At 38.7% G+C, this 26148-nt stretch overlaps 1 protein-coding gene across 2 annotated transcripts in view; it reads right to left on the reverse strand.

The window, feature by feature from the left end:
* Nucleotides 1-26148, reverse strand: part of UNC5C (unc-5 netrin receptor C) — a 382817-nt gene that overhangs the window by 79601 nt on the left and 277068 nt on the right. For both annotated transcript variants that reach the window (XM_023193335.1, XM_023193334.1), the window contains exon 4: nt 24989-25092. In XM_023193335.1, coding sequence (XP_023049103.1) covers nt 24989-25092 — 104 coding nt within the window. The remainder of the gene's footprint in view (nt 1-24988; nt 25093-26148) is intronic.

A 26148-nucleotide genomic window follows, 5' to 3' on the forward strand; every position in this document is an offset into this window, starting at 1 on the left:
TCTTCTCTGAAGAGCAGCCCTCAGGCTCATGCATTGTTTTTGCCTGAATGTGCCTAGGATTTTTTATAACTTCCCCATTAGCCATTGACTAATGGGTGCAGAAATATGGCTTCTGTCCCATTGGGTCAGAATCTGAGCTGTAACTTTCCAGAAGTCCCTTGGAGGGATGAGGCTGAAGCTACATCCTTGAAACTGGACCTGAACTGACACTATTATAAATGGAGTATACCTAATCCAAAAATCTGGAATCTGAAATACTCCAAAATCTGAAACTTTCTGAGCACCAACATGACACCACAAGTAGAAAATCCCACACATGACCTCATGACTGCTTGTAGTCAAAATGCAGGTGCGTAACACACAGTTTATTCAGCATCCCCAAGGGAATGACGGTGACACCAAACAACTATAGACTGTCATAGTGATCCCTTTGCTTTCTGATGGTTCAATGTGCACAAACTTTGTTTCAGGCACAAAATTGTTTAAAATGTTATATAAAATTACATTCAGGCTGTGTGCATAACATGCATATGAAACAGATGAATTTCATGTTTGAACTTGGGTCCCATTCCCAACATATCTCATTATGTATATGCCAATACTCCAAAACCTGAAGTCCAAAACAATTCTGGTCTCACACATTCTGTATAAAGAACACTCAACCTGTACTAGGCTTCTTTTCTCCCCTGCTTGCTCGCCCACTTACAGGGTTCTCCTGGAAGTGCTTTCTTAAAAGACTACTCACATTCGTAACTTTGGTTCATGGTTTGCCTCTGGAGAACCCATAGCTATTCAAAACTATGGGTCCTCCTATGTAAATGATATTGTCCTAATCATAAATGACATAAAGAAGTCCCAAGGGATATTAGAAATCACTTGTTTGTATAAAGAGTTTATTACATGGAAGAAAGTGTTCAATCTGCACGGTTGACAAAAGATTTGAAGAGACAAGATTGTTGGGTATATGATCTTTACTCGATTATACATAATTACGCATTTGCCTTGGGTGTCTCTTGCCTATGCTGGAGCAGTGGTTCTGACCTGAACCTCAGGACCACTGAGAAGCCCCAGCCGTGTTTGATGGCCCCTGTGGGGGGCACTGCTCTCCTCCCCTAACTCCCATTTGAATCACAGAAACTCTGCTTTTATCTGTTTTCCACACTGGATTTGCTTTCACGCCTTTGTTTCAAGAAACAAAGGGTTCTACAGCTAGAAAATAGCTGCGGGAATGAAGAGGCGGGCCCAGGACTCCTCCAGCTTCTGACAATACCCTACAGTCCCCAACACTCCAGGGTTGCCAGCCATATCACAGCACTCTACTCTGAGACAGGCTCAGTGAGGACTGCAGGCCACCCCTCACCTCCTGTGCTGGAATACCAGGGGCTACATATAACCAACTCCAGAAGTCCTGATACTCTTCCATACTGCCTGGAAGACAGCATGAAAATCTTCTAACATTTCAGTCTCTTTTGAGATTGTCTCCTTTACATTTTTGTCATACTAAAGTCTAGGCCTTTCTGATGCCATTGTTTCTTCCGGAGTCCTCTGAAGGGGTAGATGTTTGATTTCCCAAATCCAACATGCCACTGGGTCTGGGGATGGGTAAGTGCTGTCCTTGCTCAGGATTGTGTGTTTCAGACTGTTCTCTCTAAACATCTTCACCTTGAATCTCATGCCATCAGATTATATCACCCAATTTTGACTTTTTTTTTTTTTTTTTTTTTTTTGCAGTTATTTACAGACCTCTGGGCTTATAGTCACTTTATTTAAAGCATAACTTTTGAAGAGTTTAATAACCACAAAGATGACACTTCCAACATCTTGGCCCTTCAGTTCCATGACCTTCCATCCTGCAATGATCTTATCCTCTAAGGTCACACATTCTAGGCCAAAGGTTTTCAACTCCACTTTACAATAGAATAATGTGGAAAACAGTTATAATATATTAATTCTAAATTCAACCCAGAGAAGCTAAATCCAACCCACAAAAACTCCAATTCACTGGTCTAGCATCAGTGTGTTTTAAGTTCCCCGAGGGTTGTAATTTACTGTTAAGGTTGAGAAATACCAGTCTAGATCATTGCCCTTAAAAATGCAATCCCTGGATCAATAGCATGAGTGTCACTGGGAGCTTGATAGACACATAGAATCTAAGGCTCTGCCCACCTATTACCGAATCAAAATATGTATCCTAATAAGAACTTCAGGGGGTTTATATACACACTAAAGTTTGAGAAGCATGATTAGCTCTTATCCTTATATCAATTACAACTCCTCCATAAACTTAGTTCCAATTATCCTTTCCTTTACTCTTTTCTGTCTTTCCTATTCACTCTAAGATACTGAATTCAACAATCCTTCACCAGCACCTACAATCTATTGAATTTGCCAATTTGTTTCTCAGACTTTCAAGTGTAAATTCCAATGTCTAACTGTATATATGATTCTTGGAGTATGCCATCAATGCTCTCATCCCTTTGTCACTTCAAGATACTCACTTGGCCACTATTTGCCTACAACCCCACTGTGCTTTCTTTTTTTTTTTTTTTAATACGAACTCTCACTGTGTGCAGTGGTGTGATCTCAGCTCACTGCAGCCTCTACCTCCCAGGTTCAGGCAATTCCCATGTCTTAGCATCCCTAGTAGCTGGGATTACAGGTGTCCACCACCATGCCCAGCTAAGTTTTGTATTTTTAGTAGAGAAGGGGTTTCACCATACTGACCAGGCTGGTTTTGAACTCCTGATCTCAAGTGATCTGCCTGCCTCAGCCTCCCAAAGTGCTGGGATTACAGGTGTGAGCCACTGTGCCGGCCTCCCCCTCTGTGTTCTTGAGGTGGAACATGAGTGTAAACAGCCACGGAGAGTGAGCTCATCTTAAAATTCATAACAGATCACAAGTGGGCCTTTATTTCTGCCAAGAAGGCATGCTGTATTTTCATTATTCACTCTCCCCTTCTCCTAGATAACTATTTCACACTCCTCTCCACTACCTCCCCTTCTAGCTTCACTTTCAGCTGATGACCAAGAGTTCCATGTCACTGAGAAAACTGACAATCACAAGAGATCTTCAAGCGCTCCCACTATCCGTGTCCCCACCCCCATCTGCACCCTCTTTCCTATCACTGGGAGAGCTCTCTGTATTCCTATCTGTCACCTCAGATTTGTACTCCGTATCTTAGTCTTGCTCTTCTATTCAAGGGCAAGTCCCAGCAATTCTCTTCTTTCTCTCCTAAATTATTCAATTTCCCTTGATACTGAATCATTTCCACCAGCCTACAGATGTGCTGTTAATTTTTAAAACTTAGAACAAAAACCCTTCTCACTTGTTTCTGCCTCTACTCACCCCCTACCCACCACCTATATTTCTCTGCTTGCCCTGCCTCATAGTTGTTTACATTCGCTGTCTTCAGTTCCCCATGGAACCTGTTCTAATCTGTGTTCACTTCCACTGCTTCACCATAGCTGCTCTTTTCTCTTTGCTAAATGTGCTGCTGAGGACTTAGTGCTCATCTTACTTGACTCACAGCAGCATGTGATCTGGTTACTCGCTTCCTCCTCCTGACTTGCTTTCTCTGGACAGGACACTTTCCTGGGTTTTGTCCTACATTGCTTCGTGCCTCACAGCTTCCTTAGGCTAATATTTGTGTCCCTGTAGCTCAGTGTTTGGAATTCTACTGCTTTCTGTTTTCTATCCATATTCACTTCCTTGGTGAGCTCATCCAGTCTCACACAGATGACTCCTAAATTTATCTCCAGCCCAGACCCCACCCCTGAACTCCAGACTCGTATATCCAACTGTCTTCATGCAGCTCCGCTTGGTTGTCTGATAATGACCTCCTGAACCGCCTTTCCAAACCTGCTCCTTTCACAGTCTTATGCACCTCACTTAATGCCAAATGCAGCCTTCCAGTTACTTAGACAAAAACTTGACTTAGTGATGACTGCTTTTTCCCTCTTTCTTAGCCCATTCAATGTTACAGCAGCACACATTAGGAATCAGACCACTTCTCATTCCCTCCCTGCCACCTCTTCCTGGTCCAAGTCACTATCGTTTCCTTCCTGAATTATTGCAAACATTGTCTGTCTTATCTTCTGCTTTTCCCCTGAACCCTCAACTGTCTATTTTCAACACTGCAGTTAGAGTGATCCATCATAAGTCAGAGCATACTATACGTATGAGTCAGGGTTCTCTAGAGGGACAGAACTAACCATATATATATATGGTTATGTATATATATGTGTGTATATGTATACACACACACATATATATGTGTGCGCGTGTGTGTGTGTATATATATATATATGAATTTATTAAGTATTAACTCACATGATTACAAAGTCCCGCAACAGGTCATCTGCAAGCTAAGGAGCAAGGAGAGCCAGTCCAAGTTCCAAAACTAAGGAGTTTGGACTCCGATATTCAAGGGCGGAAAGGGTCCAGCACAGGAGAAAGATGTAAACTGGGAGGCTAGGCCAGCCTAGACTTCTTATGTTTCTCTGCCTGCTTTATCCTGGCTGCACTGGCAGCTGATTAGATGGTGCCCGTCCAGATTAAGGGTGGGTCTGCCTTTCCCAGTCCACTGACTCAAATGTTAGTCTCCTTTGGCAACACCCTCACAGACACACCCAGGATCAATACTTCCCATCCTTCAATCCAATCAAGTTGACACTCACTATCAATCGTCACACTATACCTCATCTCAGACCCTCCTAATGGCTCCTTCTCCTACTCAGTGTCAGCACTAAAGTTCTTACAACCAGCCTGGACAACATAGTGAGACCCCATAAGAAAAATGAAACAATTAGCAGGGCTTGGTGGCATGTGCTTGTATTTCCAGCTACTCGGGAGGCTAAGGCAGGAGGATGGCTTTAGCCTGGGAGGTCAAGGATATAGAGAGCTATGAGTGCACCACTGCACTCCAGCCTAGGTGACACAGCAAGACCCTGTCTCCAAAAAAAAAAAAAAAAAAAAAAAAAAAAAAAAAAAAAAAGGAAAAGAAAAAAGTGGCATGGGGATAGGAGACAGGCAGGAAAATAATGGATTCAGACAATAATTGGAAGGGACAGAGGACAGGACATACGAGTTGATGGTATGTGGAAAGGGGGGTGCCAGGGGGACTCATCTTCAGTTTCAGGCTTGAGGATCCATGTATGGAGCAGGGACACAGGAGGCAGAAAATAATTGAGGGTAGAAAGGATAATGATTCAGATTTGGCTGATCTCATAAGGAATCCAGCTAGCACAGCATGATTCTGACAACAGCTAAGTTGCTAAAAATTCCCATTATTTCCATGAACAGAGTGAGTTTTTCTCTTAAAGTTTTGAAATAATTTTAAAAAAGAATGCTGAGGACTTCTGCTTCTCTTGGATCAGCTTTATCTTAGCATTAAGAACTGAACGTGGATATTGATAGAAAGGATATTTGCAGGGCCAGCGTGACTGCAACAACATTTATTACCATTGTGGTTTAGATAAAAATGATAAAGCATTAATAAAACTTAGAAGACGAATGGCAAGGAAAATAATGTGTGAGAATAATTCTGTTTATCATGTAAAGGATTGTCTGAATCAGCAAGAGAAATCCATATAAGAGCCATAACATACAATTTAAAATATATAACCTTTTCATGCAATATTTCCAGAACACACACTGCAAAACTAACATTCTTCCATGTGAAACAATTCCACAGTGAGTCTCCTTATATACACTGTATATAAAATTCCAAGAAACAATACAGAATCTTTTATTGTGTTAGAAATTTATTGCATTGAATAGTATGTAGTTAATTATATTGTTGCAAAGCTATTTATTTGTAAGCTAATCTTGGTTAACCAGGAGTCAGTACTCTGGTCTGGCCATAGAATTCTGTTCATATTTTGGTCATTTCAATGCTTTTTGTTGATTTCAACCTGTGGCTTCTCTTTTCTCTACTCCTCCCATTAAATAAACTGATTTATACAAGAAAGAAGTCTTTCTGAGTTAGAAGTTATTTTGAGTTATGTACAAAATATTCGAAGAGAAAGAAAAATAGGTTGAAGTTCAGAAAACAATAAAAGACGTCAACCATAAACCAGGACTTGTTGTCATGGTTGCAGAGATGCAAAATAATGTTCAAACAACTTCTGTCCTTGTGGTTCAGTAACTGCGTCCTTTCAATGATTTGGGGCATATTTGAACCAATTTACTCAAGTGTTTATAAAGGCATGGGATTTTACTAACAGGTACTAAAGATAGTTACAAGGCAACATTAGAATGACTTGTTTGCATATTCTGCTGTTTGGTGTTCTTAGTCCCACTGTGTGCAATCGAGCATCTTACTCTAAGGAGTAGTTCCTAAAGTACCAGTTAAGAGGGCTGCTTTCAACTGCTTGAGCTCAGAACTGAACTCTGTGATTTTGGGGTTGTGTATGTCTCCCATGGGCGAGTGTTTTATCTTCTGTATGCCTTAGAATCCTCATTTACAAAATGAGGATAATTCTAGAACCCATTATAAGGTTCTTAAAAACTAAATGAATTAAAACACAGAACACTTGCTGTCTGGCACACAGTAAGTATTTGAAAATAATTATTAACATTTAGTTAAGGATATACTAAAACAGGTGAGACAAACCCCAAACAACCCTAAAAAATGAAAGGGAAATGGTGTTAATCTGAAAACTAAAAAAAAAAATTTAACACCCGAGTCCTTTCAGCCTTCGCTGGCATTTCTGTGAGGCAAAGTCCACTCAATATTAGGTTATAACTCTTTAAGATTGCACTACAAATATATAAGCAACTGAGTATTACATTGGCCAATATTGTTTGTATGCTAACCCTAAATACATATTTTCCTTTAAACTCTATGAGTTCATAATTCTAGAGATGTCATTAGCATGCATTTGCTTCATAGGTATTAACATTTTAATTAATCTTTATAAAAATTATTTTCTCATTCTAAATTATAAGAAAATATACTCTATCAATTTTTAAAAAATAAGTAGAAAAGATTTTTAATCAAAGACAAGTTATTAAAATAAATGAGAAATATTCACTATTATACTTGGTAATAAAGCATAAATGATAGGCAACTTATATTACTATTATTTTTACCTAGACCATCTATATTTTTATAGTTTTTAATTTACTTTTGTGGGTTTTCCATTTCTTTTCTCCTAGTGCTGCAAGCTAGTCTACTTGTTCTTTTAATGATATCAGTCTATCAGCCCCATACCATTGCATACATACCATTAGCTTCAGTACCCTTATCCATGCCCCTAAGAGATACAATTTTCTTCCAGCCACCTCTGCTTTCCCTACTACCCTGAAAGTACACCTATGTGGGTCCTATGACCGCATTGGTCCCCAAAAACGGACTGTCCCCCATCTTTTTTTTCCTCATTAAACTTTGTTTTCATGGGAGTCAAAATTCTGTGACAGATTTTTGGTCAAGTTGTTTCCATTAAAAACCATAGATTTTAAAAACTCTTAACTGCTGCATGCAAAACCACACACAAAAAAAACCCCAAAGTGATCCACAAAGCATTCTCCTTTCCTTCTGAAGGTTTTATGATGCATTGTTATCATTAACCAGTCTTTTACCATTAAACTTAAATGGCCAATTGAAACAAACAGTTCTGGGCCCATACTTCTACCACTGATTTAGACTGGGGTGGCAGGTATTAGGGATGATATTCATTTAGCCTTCTGAGCTTTCTGGGCAGACTTGGTGACCTTGCCACATCCAGCAGCCTTCTATCCACGGCTTTGATGACACCCATGGAGTGGTTGTCCCTGAGCTCTCTTCTTTGCTTCTCTCTCTCCCCACAGAAAGGATTCTGGGGCAGATGCGCTGGTCCAAGGGGAAAGGAGAAGTGAAAATTACGGGACACATTCTGTGGTGATAGAATAATTACCATTCTTTAGGGTGGGAAAAGTAGGGGATGTGACCTGGAGGGGAAGAGGGCACCTTGTACTCCCTAATGCAAATCGTGAGAATCCTGACCTGGCTTTAGGGAGCAGAGAGAGTTCAAAAGAAGAACGTTTTCCTTGCGCTGAAATTGTGAGGACAGAGAAGCAGGTGGGAGGAATGGTGAGAAGTCGCCCAAGGGTAAAAATGGAGAAAAACAAGAAGCTTGTAGGGTGCATTCCAGGTCCCCACCTAGGTACTTTGTACTCGGTGGTTCCTCCTCACAGCAGCCTGTGAAGGAGGTAGTTGCATTCCCAATTTTCAGATGAGAAGAATGATGCTCACAGAGAAGAGCTTGCACAGGTTTACAAGCTCAGAAAGGAGCAGAGATCCGAATTCAGGACCACCTGAGTTCTGGACTCTTTTCTGTCCATAGAGCCAAGAACCAGGAGGAGCCAACTACAGTGCTACAGACTTTAGCCTTGACAGAATGGGCTGCAGATTACGAGATGGGGGCTGGAAAAAGCTGGGACACCAAGACACATACATTTTAGCTACTCTAGGACTTGGGTTGAGGCTGTCCTCAGGCTGGTGTCCCCAGGGAAGCAGAGAGATCTTTAGAAAAGAAGCACTGGACACACTTTCTGTTATCAACATGACTCTGTCACTCAAAGGACCAATGCGGATTTCCTTTCAGAGCTAGAACTAGAATTGGGTGTGCTTTGATTTTAGGGGCATCAGGAAAGCCTCCTTCCTCTCCAAAATCGCTCCCCCAAATTTTTGACAATGACTTGAAATGTCTTTAGGAGAGACCAATTTTAAATTCCATCATTAGAAGGATCTCTTTACATGTAAATGACCTGGAGAAATAACTAAATCATATACAGTATTCTACAACATGGCATATAAATAACTAAGGAAAGACTGTAGATAAAGAGGAGTTCAAGGTGCTAGGGTTTCAAGGTAGGACTGGATTCAAGTATTCAGCAGTTTGCAAAAGTTTCTAAGGGATATACAAACAAAAATATTTTTAAGGGAATCAGTATATCTTTAACTTCCATATGCATTCCTTCCTTTCTATTTTTTTTTGAGATGGAATCTCGCTCTGTCACCCAGGCTGGAGTGCAGTGGTACCATCTCGGCTCACTGCAACCTCTGCCTCCTGGATTCAAGTGATTCTCCTACCTCAGCCTCCTGAGTAACTGGGACTACAGGGGCGTGCCACCATGCCCAGTTAATTTTTTCTGTTTTCAGTAGAGACAGGGTTTCACTGTGTTAGCCAGTATGTTCTCAATCTCCTGACTCTGTGATCCGCCTGCCTCAGCCTCCCAAAATGCTGGATTACAGGCATAAGCCACTGTGCCCAGTCTGCATTCCTTCTTATAACTAATTTCTCTAAGAACTTGCCCTCTGCTTTTCAGAAGAAAGACATCTCTTGCATGAAAATCTTATCATCATACATTACATGGGACTGTAAAAACCTCTAGGACACCAGATAAGGGAATAATTGGTAATATTAGTGTGGTAGTTGAGAAAATAAGAGACTAAACTGGGCGACAAATCCTCTTTGCAAATCAGGTGGTTTAAATTCTTTGCTTTCATCAAAACTGAAGGAGGGCCTAATATGTCAAATGATGGGTCACTGAACATAAATTTTGATGACAGATCGCTATGCAATTTTTGACCTGTAACTTGGAAGACGTGTAGAGTTGAGGGACATTGTTACAACGTAACTCCACATATTCCTATTTACTTATGTATGAGAAGGTTCTCAGTATTTGAATTTATTATAAATGACAGATAGAAATGTAATTGATTTTATCCTGTTTCATTTCAGCAGTAAGTAACATTCAAACTTGGCTAAATGAGCTACCTGGACAGGGGAGCAGGGATGAAAACCCCATTTCTCCTATTAAAAGCTGTATTTCCAATAAAAATTCAGTCTTTATGCCAATTATTTATCAAAACTTGTAGTACATTTGGGTTTTTATAAAAAAATTAACAATTTGATCCCTATGGTCAAAGGAAATAAAGTTTATATGCAAATTTTTATTACAGAGAAATACGATGACCAATAGAAATTTTTATGCCTAAAATTTATTCTATTAGAGTAAAAACCTATGGGGGAAATGGTGTAGAAATATAAGTTAAAATAGAAAAAGGAATACTGTAAGTTTTCCTACAATTTTTTTTTTTTTTTTTTTAAGATGAAGTTTCACTCTTGTCGCCCAGGCTGGAGTGCGATGGCGTGATCTCAGCTCACCACAACCTCCGCCTCTCAGGTTCAAGTGATTCTCCTGCCTCAGCCTCCTGAGTAGCTGGGATTACAGGCATGTGCTATCACGCCCGGCTAATTTTGTATTTTTAGTAGAGATGGGGTTTCTCCATGTTGGTCAGGCTGGTCTCGAACTCCCGACCTTAGATGATCCGCCTGTCTCAGCCTCCCAAAGTGCTGGGATTACAGGGGTGAGCCACTGCACCTGGTAAGTTTTCCTACTATTAAAGAAGAGTTTGTTCTTACATTTTCTTAATTGGTAATGTTGAGTAAGACATCATTATGATGTCTACATTCCACTGGATAACTTTAAGTCATCTAACAGTTCTTTTTAAAGATGTCAAATGTTTATAATATACACAGACATGGTATCTTTTCCCACTATTTAATTGTTTGATAATATTTTTAGATACCAATGTAAAATGTGCAAGGAGATATGTATTTTTTAAGTCTTTTAGGGATATGCTAGCAAAAATTTTAAAGAACACTTCACTAGGGCATGAGAGGATAGTGGTTCTGTTACCAAGCAGGAAATTTTACCAGGGGAGAATGAGGAAGGCTGAGAACTGAGAAGACTAAAGAACAGGGTAATAGGAGTGGGAGTTGGAGGTCAGTGAATGGAACTCTCCGAATATTTCTCCTGGATGCCTCTGCAGTTGTATTTATGCTGCACTTTCACAGAAGACCAGTGAGATTTTGCCAAAAGACACTCAAGTCTCAAGTACGAAAGCCTAGGGATAGGACTCAGCTGTGCCATTCACTGAGTCTATGCTTTTGAGCAAGTCACATAAAATCACTCAACCTTACTTTTCTACTTCTACAACAAGAAAAGTAGTATCTGTCCTAACTCCCTCATAAGACTCTTGTGTGGTTTGAAAAGCATACACTATATATGAAAGCACTTCTGATGACTTCTATACAACTTTAAGCTGGTGTTATGGTGATCTCTTTACAGAGTAAATAATTTATTCTACAACATGTCCTTATTACTTTAAATAACTTTTACAAATTAAGATATAAGTTTAGTGAACAGGGAAGAATGATATCTAGCATAAAATGAAAGATATTTAAAAATATTTTCAATGGACACATTTTCCATTAAATTCTATCCTAAAGACACCATCTATTTATACATATCCAGATGCTAGAACTCCCTGGGTTCAGTGTAACTGAATACTGTGGTTTGTTTCTTTCTCAGGCAACATGCTCTGTGCTTAGGATGCTGAGCAACAGTGTGATATAATTCTGTAAGGAACAATCTTCACATTGTGAGCCCTTATTCAACAATCAATGAAAGACCAACAAAAATAGCGTCATCCTACTTCAGCTGAAACATGTTAGCAACTAGGAAAAAGGAGAAAGTTTGTGCAGAAGACATGAACTTGAAGGTTTACATGCCCCTCCCAAGGCCATGCCCAATTGATATCTTGCACTCAGAAATTCACTCACTGTTAACTTTCTAATCTTCTCCTCATAGGCCTGTTGAGACCCTGGGTCATCAACAAAGTACTCAATATTTTTGTGATTTTCCTTAATCTGAGCAGATGGCATATGTCTCTTTCAACAAACTAAATAGTCCCAAATATATCAACTCCCCCAATGCTCTTTCTTTGAGTCTCAAGTAATCCAGAAACATGCCCACATCTCTTCTATCCTAAAAACCAACCAACAACAAAATGAAGGCTGACATACCCACCCTCTCCAGCTACGCTTCAGACTTCTCTTTCCCTTAGTGGCTAAACTCCTCGAAAGAGTGAAATATTCCCCATCCCTCTTTATGCACCTGCTCATTCACTCTCCCATTTAGCCATGTCTGGATTCCTGCTCCCCACTCTATTCCAACTTCACTTTCAAAAGTGACCAGTGGCCTTTCTTGTTGCTAAATCCAAAGGCATCTTCTCTTCTCTATGGCAAACAGCTCCACCTTCCCTGTGAAAAGCCTCCCTCTGCTGTCTTTCCTGCCACTTGATTATCCATTCTTTTGCAAACCTCTTTCACTGGTCCTTTGATAACATCCAGCATTTTCATACAGTCCTTCTCAAGGATCTCCCTCTCTCTCATTTTCTCCTCCTCCTACTTTATATCATGGTTCTTTGTCCTGCATCAGAATCACCTGGGGAGCGTTTAAGCCATCCTGATGCCTGGGCCCCACTGTCAAAGGTCCTTATTTAATTGGGCAGACAAAGGGCCCAAGAATCAGTGTTTGTAAAAACTCCTCAGGTGACCTCAGTGTGCAGCCAGCTTTGAGAATGAGATATGCACTGCCTACGTGACTTTATTCATTCTCAAGGCTGACAACTCACAAATCATTAGATTCAGTCCCAACTTTTCTTAAGCTCTATTCATACTTCCAATTACTTTTTAGATAATTCCATCTGGATGCTCAACAAATAATAAGTGCTGAATATGATGTAATCGATTCATACCACAATAGGTGTGAATCCATCACAATATCTCCTCACAGTGGCCTTCTCTCTATAAACTTGGTCCTCCGGTCTTATTCTTCTTCAATAATGGAGTCACTAATGGATGCTGAAGTTGAATTTCTCTTTTCCATTCAAGAATTTCTAAAAATTTTCATTATTTAAGAAGTGTGTGTAAATAATCACACACAACACAATGAAATGTGCTTACTCTACTTTTAGAAAATTGATGAGATGCATGTGACACTTTTTAAATGAATGACTTTTCCCCAAATACATTTTTGCTTGGGGTTTATCTGATTAGTTTATGAAAATTCATCAAATGAGACCACACAGACAATTTGTGTCATTTTAATGAATCAAATTTTAAAAGCATATAGTCAATAAAACTCTTTTTTTTTTTTTTTTTTTTTTTTGTTATAAGGAAAACAAAAGTGCTTTGGAGTTAGGCAGAGTTGGCTTTGAATCCCAGCCCTCCCACTAATTGAGCTTGTAGCCTTGTGCAGGCAGTAAGCTCCCAGAATCATAATCTTCACCTGGACAAGTGCAGGGTGCATCCCTCCAAGGGTTGTAGGGGGATTTAAATGAGATATGAAAAGAAAGCACCTGGAATTAGGAGATAGTCAATAAGTGTAATTTAATTGCCTCTTCCCTAGAACTAGCTTGAGCCTACACAAAGCTATACCTACCTAAATGTATTTTAAACAATGATTCAATGCCCTTTAGTGTCTCTATTAAGAAGTGTCTCTATTAAGAAATATCTTCAAATTCATAATACCAAATTAGTAATATCTCAAAAAAAAAAAAACAAACACCTGAGAGAAATCTGACTTTCAATTTACTGCTGCACAGGACTATAGGTAGTGGTTTATGAGTCTTCATTCATAAAACACTCCCAGTGAGGAAAGTGTCATCTTATTTACAGCTTCAATCCCTGCTAGTGTATATACAGAAGAGATGTCATATCTCTAGCCTTTCTACATGGGGACCAGTTCCAGCTCTTGCAGTAGGAGGAGAAAGTGTTTGGAAATCCCTCCAACAGTGAGGTCATTCAATTCTACTGATGCCTTCAGTCTGGCACAGTGTTCTCAAAATACTAACATGATTTTATTAACAAATATGAATGATTCCTAATTTGATTACAATTTTTAGGACTAGAGCATATTGACACTATATGGCATGTTCCCAGAAAAGGTGTATAAAACTGCCATCCCTACTTGTGTGCAGTGTGATTTAAGAAGCAACTTTTTATGGCTCCTAGACTCACGGTTTTATAGTTTCGCTGTTACTGCTATTTTATAATAGTCAGAACCATTGGCTGCCTAAGTACTGTCAGGGAAAGAGAAGGTTTGCAGCAAAACATGGAGATCATTTTTCAATGGCTCAGGCTCCATAATTTCTTTTGAATAGGAACTCCAGCATTCAACAACCCTCATATTTCAAAAATGCTCTGTTAACTCTTTCCTAAATACTTTATTCTTCAGTTTAAATTTTCATTTATTTATAGTATCAGCAAAGACAGAGAAATATGGATTAACTTTTCCAGTGGATTATCCATTTATAGCTGGTCATTAAATATGGGATAAGTTATAATCCAGTTTAGTCTTGACTTTCCATAGTCATTTTCTCACCTTTGTTCACTCCCCTCTCTCTTTATTATTAAACATCATAAAAATGATGTTACCAAAGACAGATTCCCATGTTCTTGTATTTAGAGTATATATAATGGGACTCCATTTAGATAAGACAGTTATTTTCCAAACAATATTTATTTCCAATAATTTTTCTCATGGTTTGCTGTCAAAAGTTTTAAAATTATAACTATACTCATGTTTTACTATTAAAAAACAGAAGACAACTATCTGGGGCAAAGTAACATATTTTTTAAAAAGGACAACTATGGCCTCTCCCTCAGTGCCGCATTCTTCATAATGGCCTGGGCAGAAGGAATGTGTCCCAGGGTGATTCATATATTTGGGGCTTTCCTGGAATGTCTGACACTAGATGTAGTAATCCTAACTATTTTCCAATATATTTAATGTATTCTCTGAGTTGTTCCTTTTTAAAATAAGCAAATTAGTGTCACAGTAAGAAAAAAATTATAATCTGACATTCAAGTCTTATTTTCTGTTTCTAAAAAGAGGGGTAATATATTTGTAATCACAATAATATAGACATTATGGTAACAAAGGATGATGTTGCACCTTTGGATGATACAAATACATAGCTGAATATCATTAAGCATTTAGGAATGTGAGCCATATTCAGCAGAAAGTATAGTCTTTTAACTCCATATGAAACAAAAAGCTTTATTTTAGGATACACTTTGACTACCTTCAAGAAGACTAATGTGTTGATTTTGTAAGTATCTTCCTCATACTTTTGGAATCAACACAAGCAGGCACTGCTTATATTATGAAATAACCGGACTATAACTCCATCTCTTTCTGAAGTCTTGCCAAGTATGGAATGCAAATGCCAGTAAATAACAATACAAACAAAATCACTTTTTTCTCCTCAATCAGAATGCTCTAAAGTTCAGATATTATGGAAACATATAAGTAGAAACTGTAACAAATTATAATCTGATTCTGATTTACATGTTTATAACACCTTCCATATGATCCTATAGGCTGAATTTTGTGATTTCTTTTAGCATAATCTTTTACATAAAGTTGACTTTTTGAGGGTTTCAAATACTTAAGAGCTTGTTTATTTCTTTAGTTCAGGATAAATAAACCACATCCCTGCATTTTACCAAAAGGGCAGTGTAATTTTTGTTAAATTAAGTTAAAAAGGAAGGAAAGACCAATGAAAATCTTTGCAGAGATACTTGAGAGATAGGTGGACTGTTGTCAGGACCATGCTAACAATGAGAGGTTCTCAGTTCCAAAAATCACTTTTGGCATCCTTTGCCCTTCTGATATACAAACTTGTTAACCATATGATTGGTTAAGGAATTGTCTAATCATATATGTCAATAATAGAGAGCAAAGCATATTGCAGTTTTCTTTCTTATTATACTCTCCTGTGAAAGACAGATGTGTTGTGTCTAATTATTCACTGATTGGTATCGGGAGAAACATTAACATAATTGGCACATTTGTTCTAATTAACAGAGGGAAACTGCCACATGCCACCCAACATGAAAAGTGAGTCAGCAACCATTAGCTAGAAAACTCCACGTCTATCAAAAAGGTTACTCTGTTAAACTCAAACTGAGGCCCATCAAGTCAGAGCACAGGTTGAAAATGATATAACAGAGTTGAGAACTGTGTGCACACCTAAAAGAATGGAGATTTAGCCTAGAATCATTGTCTATAGGTATATTAATCAAACAAATGAGAAAAGCAATTAGATGGCTATTATCAAATGTACACTCAGCCAAGCCAAGCTTCTCCAAGGAGCATTAGCTAGAAGCTGGGAATCTGCCAAGTTTTACTGACTGGTTTGGAAGTGACAAATCTGATGTTTTTGTGTATTTGTTTGTTTTAACTTTGTCCTTTACACCAGAGCTTCTCAAACTGCATTTTAGAATCACATGGAGAGCTTTAAAAAAATCTTGATAACCTGGCTGTGTATCATATCTATTAAATCAGAATCTCTAGGTGGGATATAAGCATTGGTAGGTTCTAACAATTCCCAGGTGATTCCACTGTGCCTCCACTTCTGAGAACCAGTACTGCAGAGTGGTGTGGTTTTGTTTTGAGACAGGGTGTTGCTGTGTTGCCCAGGCTGGAGCGCAGTGGTGTGATGACGGCTCATTGCAGCCGTGGCTTCGACCTCCCAAGCTTGAGTGATCCTCCCACCTCAGTCCCTGGGGTAGCACACACCGCCATGTCTAACTTTTATTTTTTTTATTTTTTGCAGAGATGGCATTCTCTTACATTGCCCAGGCTGGTCTTGAACTCCTAGGCTCAAGCGATCCTCCTGCCTTGGCCTCCCAAACTGCTGGAATTACAGTTATGAGCCACTGTGCCTAGTGAAGACTGGTTTGATGATCTTGCTAAGATTTTGATTAAGTGTTCTGGGTCTGAGATTCTAAGCTCCCAGGTCATGATGATGTAGATAATCTATGTACCACAGTTAGAATAGCAAGGCCTTGACATTTTTTTTTTTTTTTAATGAGACCGAGTTTCACTCTTGTTGCCCAGGCTGGAGTGCAATGGTGCGATCTCAGCTCACTGCAGCCTCCGCCTCCTGGGTTCAAACGATTCTCCTGCCTCAGCCTCCTGAGTAGCTGGGATTACAGGCATGTGCCACCACGCCCGGCTAATTTTGTATTTTTTTTTTTTATTAGAGATGAGATTTCACCACGTTGGTCAGGCTGGTCTCAAACTTCTGATCTCAGGTGATCCACCTGCCTCAGCCTCCAAAAGTGCTGGGATGATAGGCGTGAGCCCCCATGCCTGGCCAAGGCCTTGACAATTCTAAAAGATATTGACAGCTAATAGTCTTCTGTAGACTTTCACAGGTAGGTTTGACTCTAATTGCTCCAGAGTTTGAAATCCTAGTATTATTTTCTTATTTCTCCCACTGGTGAAAGGTATCTCACCCTCCCTTGTAGGTGCTTTAAACAATCAAAACAGTTCTCTACCGTGGATAATTATGCTGGACATTCTCTCTTGCTAAAAACCAGAGGCTACTATGTAGATTTTTGCTTCTCAGTTTTGGAATAAAACAAGTATCCATTCACTTCTGTGTTGACCACTGTGAAATATACTTTGCACCTTTCAGTAGGTTTGTGGAAGCCTGGGTATTTTTGTGCTTTAAAAAAAAGTTTGTCTTTAAGCAAGCTGAAATTATATCTTTAGACAATGGTAAAAAAAGATAGCCAAAGGATTTAAAAAAGCAAGTGGAAACTAGTGGCATTTTGCTCAGTTGTTGTTACTTCTGCAAAGGAAAGGCATTTGCCAAGAAAGGGAATTTGTTTTCCTGCTGGGGAAACACTCTTTTAATTGCACATATGTCTAGCTCATTGCTTTTGAGGGTTGAACATACGTAGGCCATATTTTAGAGGTGAACTTGTCTTGAAATCTGAAAACTTCTAAAACCTAAGTTCAACGATGAGGCGATAAAATCATGTTGGCAAATGAACTAATACCAACAAAAAGCAAATGAAATAAAATAACCAAAACCTAAAGTAAAATGACTATATGTAATAGCACCATCCAAGGGAACAAAATGGCATTGAAGAGTCCCTAAAAGGCTAACTTTTCCAGGGCAAACGGGCAACAAATTGACTAATCTGTAGCTAGTTTCTGACCAGTTTTTACTATAAACTTGCCTTTCAGCATAAGTAACTCTCAGTCTTTCTTCTTACCAGTTAAAAGTGTTCAGGTCTATAGCTAAGTCTGACCATCTTTAGAAAAATATGCATTTTTGCTCTCTCTGACTCCATAATGAGTTTATGTTAGTGTGTGTAGGCATATAAAGAATCATCGGAAGAAATCCCAAAGCAAGGGAACTTATTGAAGAAAAACCTTTTTTGAACAAATGAAGGCCAACAAACATTTTTAAAAACCCTCCTCCTCTGTGATTATGGGCACAGGTTAGGTCTTTGCCTGCTGCTGAATCTCTACTGAGATCGAGACTGTGCTCGAAAACAGCTGAGGCTTATTAACCATTGATTTTTAGGTCATCTGAAAAAAGCTCATTCTAGTGGGTCTGCTGAATTTCCACATGGAACATTTCAGTTTCTCCTCAAAGACTAAATCTTTTCTAGATTTTCATCATTAAATAAATCCATAAAGGTGTTCCTAAATCCCTTCTTGCACTTCTAAAATCCATTTTCCATGCAGCAGCCAGAATGATCTTTTAAAGGTATATGTCAGGTCTCGACAATTCCTTCATGTGTCCATTGGCTTTTCAGGCATTTAAAGAAAACTCCAAATCACTTACCGTCTCTGCAAGTCTGCGCCCTCGTTCCCTCTTTCCTGACTGAACGTCTTCCCGCCTTCCTCCTTGCTCACTGGGTCTCAGACACACTGGTCTCCTTTTTAACCCTGTAACCAATCACCTCCTCCTGAGGGTACTTGTCCTTGTTGCTCCCATCACCTGGAGCTTTCTTACTCAGATCTTTTCAAGACAGCTCCTTCCTTACCTTCAGATCTCAGCTCCATTACTGTCTCTTCAGATAGACTTTCCTTGAACTCTAAAGTCATCCTCAATCCCCAACAACCATCACCCTCTCTCATATGACCTTATTTCCTTTAACTTGTTCATCTGAAAATATCTCACTCATTTTTCTTACATTCTTACTTATTGTTTTTCTGCTCGAGGGACTTGACTGACTCGTATTTCCTGCAACCAGAAAAATGTCTGGGACACCAAGCATCTACAGTAAATATTTCTTGTATAAGTGAATTGATGATTTTTAGAAATCTACATTTTATACTATAGGCTCAAAGCAATCACTAAGTACATGCAGAAATCAAGCCACAGATGTATAAGTCAGATAAAATCTATTATTTCTTTTGCTTTAAAATGGATCTTTTCATTGCTTAAACTTATTGCAATTTTAATTTGCCTTACATGGTTTCTGGGCTTGTGGTGATCTCTGTGTATAACTATTAGAGGCAGATATTGGAAGAAAAATATGGGATTTTTTCCATAATTTTTCACCCCAAAAAGTATGGGATGATCATAATAAGGAGGTGACTTTGTCGAATGTTGATTGGACCAAAGCAAAGCTTGAAAGGTGACTACTAGGAAGGGAACCTGATACTTTTGAAAACCTGTGTTCAAGGCTGAGAATCATATCCTACTCAAAACTCTGTCTTGTAGCTACACACACGGTAGGAGAAAATTCCAATGGATAATTACTGGCACTGAAAGCAACATCTCCCTCCAAACTGGTATTCAGATTCTTCTTTCCTCTCTAAACTCTTTTCCTGGAAAGAGTGTAAAGCACCACTCCAGAGACAACAGACCTGCATGGAAATTCATCAATATGAAGTTCCTATTATGGGAGAATGGCAGGGAAACGTGAAGGACTCATGAAAGAAAGTGTTCAGCAGCCATATTAATAATCAATTAGATGGAGAGCCACCTGATGCTGCCCATTTGGCGGCGCCTCCAGCTGCCACCAGCTTTCTGCCCTGTCAGTATCAGCTTAAAAAAATCTGTTCCCTGTTTATCATGACTACACTCAGCAAAATAGTCTATTCTTTTGCACTTCACCCCATATTTTCCCTCTTGCTAATTAGAGATGCAAATGTTGATAAATAACATGACAGTTTCTAAGCACAACTGGGTCAATAAGTTGAACATTGTGCCCTGTTCCTCCAATTAAACTCCTATGAGAAATAGCTCAATTATAATTAGAGGAGCAATTATCCCCTTGTTAAAGGTGAAACAAATCACAGGTTTTAGAGAAAAATTCAGCTTTGCTCCTTCTGCCATGCCAACAAATCTGGTATCCGTTGATGTTTTCATCCCAGTACTCTCCAAAAGAGATAATCTGATACAGCATCTCTGAATATATTTCTGGCTCTCCATGTGACAGTAACATTTTCTAGGCATAAAATAAAATGAGCAAAGAGGGATTAATTTCATAGAGTGCTGCTATTATGCTAGTGGAATAACCCAGCACCAGTTCCATGGGTGTATTAATTTTCTTGCTTCTTCAGGGAGATGGGGGGAAGGTTTATCTGTTGAAAGAAAGGCAAACGCCTCACCAGAAATGGAAGAAAACAATCATATTTTTGGCTTGATCCTAACAAAAGTGTTATTAAAGGAAACACTGACCTATATCATTTTAGAGTCTTCCTGGGATTTTTTTTTCCTTTCTTTCATCTAGTTTACTTGAAAATTTTAATAATATTTTTATTAACACCTCCCTTATCGTCCTGGAACTCAAGTGTCTCCCACTCCCAGTGGCCTTGGTTCCTGGTCTTAGTGGTTTGGAACCCTGCCCTCAGGATTCAGACTGATGGAGTCTGTCATCCCACACCAAGATCTCTCAGTAGGATTGCATCTTCAGGGACGAGGAGCATCCTTTTCTGAGCGTTCCATCTCCTGAGGTGCTGCCTCCATGTCACATCCAGCAGGGCCGCTTTCTGTCATTTAGTTAAATATACTTAGAGAATCTACTAAATGACTTATAACTTGCTGGCGTTAGAGATAAAACATGATCCAAAAACTTTTTGCTCCTTATTTCATCATGAGCTTGTCAGGCAAGAAGAAGAGTAAACAGATAAATTTCAATACAATCAGTAGGTAGAGCTATATAAAATTGTGGCATGTAGGGGCTGCCGTTTAGCCAGGCACACTGGTTCATCCATGCCAGGTATTCAATGTGGAAACAGTTCTGTATCTGTTGCTAAACTACTGAGTGTCCCTCACCCCCAGGCCCTGGCTGGCTGCCTGGGATTTCTGGATACCCTGTGACCCCGTGGCTAAAGGGTTATATCTGATGTAGCACTAGGCCCCTAAGAGTCTGCTCTTGTGCTAAGGAATCCATGCAGTTATTAAATATTTGGAATAAAATCCCTAGATATAAAGAAAGGACTTTAGGGAGAACAGAGAAGGAGCAGCCAAGTCTAGAGTTCTGAAAGTGTTGTGCTTCATCCCTAGCGTCCCTTGTTTTCTTATTGGAAAGGGCTTAGTCTAAAGAAGTATAAGGAGTCCTCGGTTGGCCTCCTCCTCTGAGACTTTCTTTGTCACCCTCTTTCCTTGGGCTCTGAAAAGGAGATCTACCAAGAGTAGCATCAGGCTAAATTTCCTCTTTGGGAGAAAATGTAAGGGCTGGTCTAGTGTCCTGAGTCAATAAGGACTGAATGAACAATAGTAGCTTTAAAGATCAGGGTAAGGGGCCAGTCATGGTAGTTCACACCTGTAATCCCAGCACTTTGAGAGGCTGAGGTGAGCAGATCATTTGAGGCACGGAGTTTGAGATCGGCCTGGCCAATATAGCGAAACCCTGTCTATACTAAAAATACAAAAATTAGCTGGGTGTGGTGGCGTGTGCCTGTAATTCCAGCTACTCAGGAGGCTGAAGCATGAGAATTGCTTGAACCTGGGAGGGGGAGGTTGCAGTGAGCCAAGATCATGCCACTGCACTCCAGCCTGGGTGACAGAGTGAGACTCCGTCTCAAACAAAACAAAACAAAACAAAACAAAACAAAACAAAACAAAACAAAACATCAGGGTAAGGGCAGCAGCACATCACGACTTGCTATAAGTAGTTTCATTCACCAATTATTTGGTAGTGTTGTTGAAAGAGCATTTCCTTATTTTAAAGCTTACAATATTGTCTTCATTTGTAGCATGTGTGGACTCCAACCAAAGTAACTGACTAGAGAATACAGGAGAGCATCTTGGTGATTCTTAGAACAGAAGCTTCCCCTCTGCGTACCCCACAGTGCCAAGAAGAGGGGCAAGGTACTCAGTAAGAATTTTGAATTTAAGAGGTTGAGCTTGGTCTTGCGTGAATTAAAAAATGATAATATAATAATATTACCAACAATGGCTAATGTTTCTTGAGTGCTTTTGATATGTTCTAAGTGATTTGCATATATTATCTCATTTAAACCTCATGACCACATTCTGCATAGACACTATTGTTATCTCCCCTTTATGGTTGAGGAAACTTTGGTTCACAGTATTTAAGCACCTTGACTGAAGTAAAAAATGGTGATGCTTGGGTTTGAACCTGGAATTCTGTAAGAAAATTAGAAAACATTCTATAGTGGAGATTATAGGATACCAAAATAGGGAAGAAGTAAAATGTTATTACCTCAGAAATGCCTATGCCATTATTTGTACCCAAAGTGGTATATCAAAACTAAGACTAGAGTTCTTGACAAACTTACTGATTTGGAGAGAAAATAAATTACTGCTTCCTGACATTCTGCAAAGAATGTACCTGACTACTTCCTCAATAGAACTAGACATATGCTTATAAAATAAAGATCAATTGAAACAATCAGCCATATGTTCATTGAACATATTTTGCCTGACTCTTTCTTAGAATCATTTTCCTTGGAGACAAAAGGAACACGAATCCAGTCTGGCTTCATTTTCCAAAGTCTGATCTAATTATTACAAAACACATGAGTTTTACCTGCTGGTTTTCCTTTAACATCAATATTTCACTTTATCCTATTTTTATGCTTAAAGATTCTTTAAACAAATAAATGAAATATTAAATAATGAATGCATTTATATTAGAAGGAAAATGATAGTATAATCCTTTAACTCACCAAGTTACCTTTCATTCCTTTCTTTTTTAATTTATCTGCTCCTCTTGAGCAAATGGCAGTTGTAATATGTCATGTTAAGGTAGTCATTAGCTTTCTGATCTTGGTGATTTTAATAGTGTTGAAAAGAATCTACACAGGAATTTATTAGCCTGCTCTTGAGCATGTGTGTTTGATCTCTCTTCTGACTTTTAAAAATGAAAAAGAAATGCATATTAAATATAGTTCTTTGAATGTCAAATGGGTATATGATTTTTGAGCTTGCCAAGTTTTAATTGGTCTCTTCCCTAGTGATGATACAAATAGAATTCACAGCCAATTAGTTGCAGTCATGAATCTTTACTCCTTGACGAAGTGAACTACTTTGTCGAGGAGACTGAAGAAAATGAAGAAATTACTAAGATCTCCCCATCTAAAGTCTTTGCAAGGATCAGTTACCTTTTAGAAGCCCTGAGCAAAAGTGATGCCATGGATACCCATGTCGCTCATGATCTGTTTTGGTCTTTAAAGTGGTTTCATGGAGGAGGTGTGCATTAAAATTTTAGAAATACCATTAAGAAGACATATGCACTATTGTAATTATCAAAATGAAATATTGAATAGAGAAGAGTTTCCTCCTTCCTAGTCATACTAAATCATACTGTGTCTTAGTGCTGGGAGATAAGGTTTTGATGCTGTTGAATGAAATAGCTACTATCAAGCAAAGTCTCTGATAGCAATTGGCATGAGATGCCAATTTAAGGCAAAAAAATAGCCCTCTTTCAAAGTAAAAAAAAAAGGAATTTCATTAAAATTTCCTTTGAGTTCTTTGCATTGACTTATAGAGATATGAAAGGTTGTGATAGAAAAATGGAGTTATTTCATAAGGACTCTGCGTAAATTTTCAATTAATTAATTATTATTATTACTATTAAAAAAACAATCAGATGTTTGAGTTTGTTGTCAGGGGACCAGCGAACTACCTGACCCCATCTTTACTTCTTGAAAAAAATTGAAAAACTATGAGAAATAAAATAGTTTAAGTACATTATTAATTATTAATTGCTTTTTGGACTATGTTGAAAGTCTCAATAGTATTATTTTTCACTTTCAGAGATAGGCACAACTTCAGGGCTTAACTTTGAAAAATTCATATACGTTGAACGCATATATAAGACCAAATTGCAACAACTGAAATATGCCTCTTTCAACACATGCAATAAAGAGTAAAATTTTCAAATGACTCAATGTAGTTTGGAGGCCAACAAGGACCACCACCAAACTGGCAGCTATGCCACTTGTCAAATTAATGTCTGCTTGGGCTTGTAGGACACGGGGTCAGTTAGGGCAATAGTGTCAGATACATATAAGGATGTCTCCTAATAATCATTTAAAGGGTAACCTGTTTTTAGAGTTTAGGATTTATTTGTTAACAAATGGAAGACACAGTATTAGTTTTCCTCAACAGTGTGATCTAAGATGATGGTGAGTGCTTGCAATCTCTTCTGGGTCACAGAGTCCTCTTCCCCAAAGAGAGATATTTTCAAAGGGCATTGTATTGTGTGGTGCTAATGAAAAGTCATGGTATCCATCTGATTTGTAATACTTCATTAGCAACCAGTAGGCTTTGTTCTAGCAGAAACAAACAAACAACAACAACAACAAAAAAATGGAAAATGAAGGACTTGATGGAAAGCTTACAGGATGAAACTAATTGACACCTGTTACTCCTAAAACATGTTTTTATGCAAGGTGTGTGGGCATGGCTTTTAGGTATGTCTATGACTACATCATGGAATGGAAAATACATATGTTAGGTGAACAGGCTCACAGACACAGAAAAACACACTGTCTTCTTACACTCACATTTTTCGCATATCAGCAAGAACAATAATAAAATTGATGGCACATTGTTAAGTCATACCATCTCTTTCTATGAAAAGTGCCAGATAAAATAAAGCAGTATTTCTGATTTCTTGAAAGAGAATGACAAAATTAAACCAAGCTGCCCGTGGCTTTGTCCAATGGGGCATTCTAATTGACTCCCAAGTCATTAATCAGTTCCCAATCAATCTATTTTGCCAGCAGCAGGCAGTTAGGACTCCATTACCAACCATTCATCATGCCATACCCTAATTCACTGCACCATTAGCCAGGGATTAAGCCCCTGTTAGAATAACTTAGTGCCAATTGCTAAATTGAAAGAATTGTTGTTATTCACCTCAGCCACTGGGATCCCTTCAGGTGGTCGACACTGGAGTAAGACTTCCTGTTCCAAAGAGACTTCCTTTCCTAGGGGTTCCTGCTCAAATGTCTTCCGTAGATCTGGAACGTAAAAGTGACAAAATACACGTCAAAACTAACTAAATAACATTCATTCATTTCAGAGAGTACAAAAATTTTCTGACCTAGTATTTTATCTGTGCTTTTTTTGGTTTGTTTGTTTGGGACAGGATCTCACTCCATGTCCCAGGCTGGAGTGCAGTGGTGTGATCATAGCTCACTGCAGTTTTGAACTCCTGGGCTCAAGCGATCCTCCTGCCTCAGCCTCCTGAGTGACTGGGACTACAGGTGCATGCTAGCATGCTTGGCTATTTTTTTAAAAAAAATTTTTTTTTGTAGAGATAGAGTCTCACTATATTTCCCAGGCTGGTTTCAAACTCCTAACTTCAAGTGGTCCTCCTGCCTCAGCCTCCCAAAGTGCTGGATCTATAGGTGTGAGCCACGGTGCCTGGACTTGCATTTTTGTTTAACCACATGTTATTAGTACTTTACTAAATCTGGTGACTATATTATGTGGAAGAAATTGTGAAATTCAGAGGCTATGAACTGTTCCTACTTTAAACTTCAATGGAAGCCTTTGGCAGCCCTTATTTTAACAATTAATAAAGTTCATTAATTGCTTTTCATTAGTATTTTTTTATCCATCAATTATGATGATCACAGTTTTAAGTCAAAAGAACTCCATTCTCTTGATTCTTATATCTACAGACTCCCTTCTGTATAGACATATTTTCCTCTTTTCTCACAATGGATACTATTGAAGCTCCAGTAACTCTGGAATCTTTCGATGAATACTCTAGGTGAGTTTCCATTTCAAAGTGGAAAACAGGTATAGCTCTAATGTAAATGACGAGTTAATGGGTCCAGCACACCAACATGGCACATGTATACATATGTAACAAACCTGCACATTGTGCACAAGTACCCTAGAACTTAAAGTACGATAATAATAATAATAATAAAACAAAGTGGAAAACAGAATGCTGGAATCTGTAAGGAAGAAACATAACTTCTTCAGGAGCCTCAAGTACAAGGCAGAGAAAAGGGAATTGAGAAGAGTCCCAAGATATCACTACATTTAATCATATGGCCATTCAT

This window comes from Piliocolobus tephrosceles, chromosome 3 (assembly GCF_002776525.5).
Source record: "Piliocolobus tephrosceles isolate RC106 chromosome 3, ASM277652v3, whole genome shotgun sequence".
In the NCBI taxonomy this organism is placed as follows: domain Eukaryota; kingdom Metazoa; phylum Chordata; class Mammalia; order Primates; family Cercopithecidae; genus Piliocolobus; species Piliocolobus tephrosceles.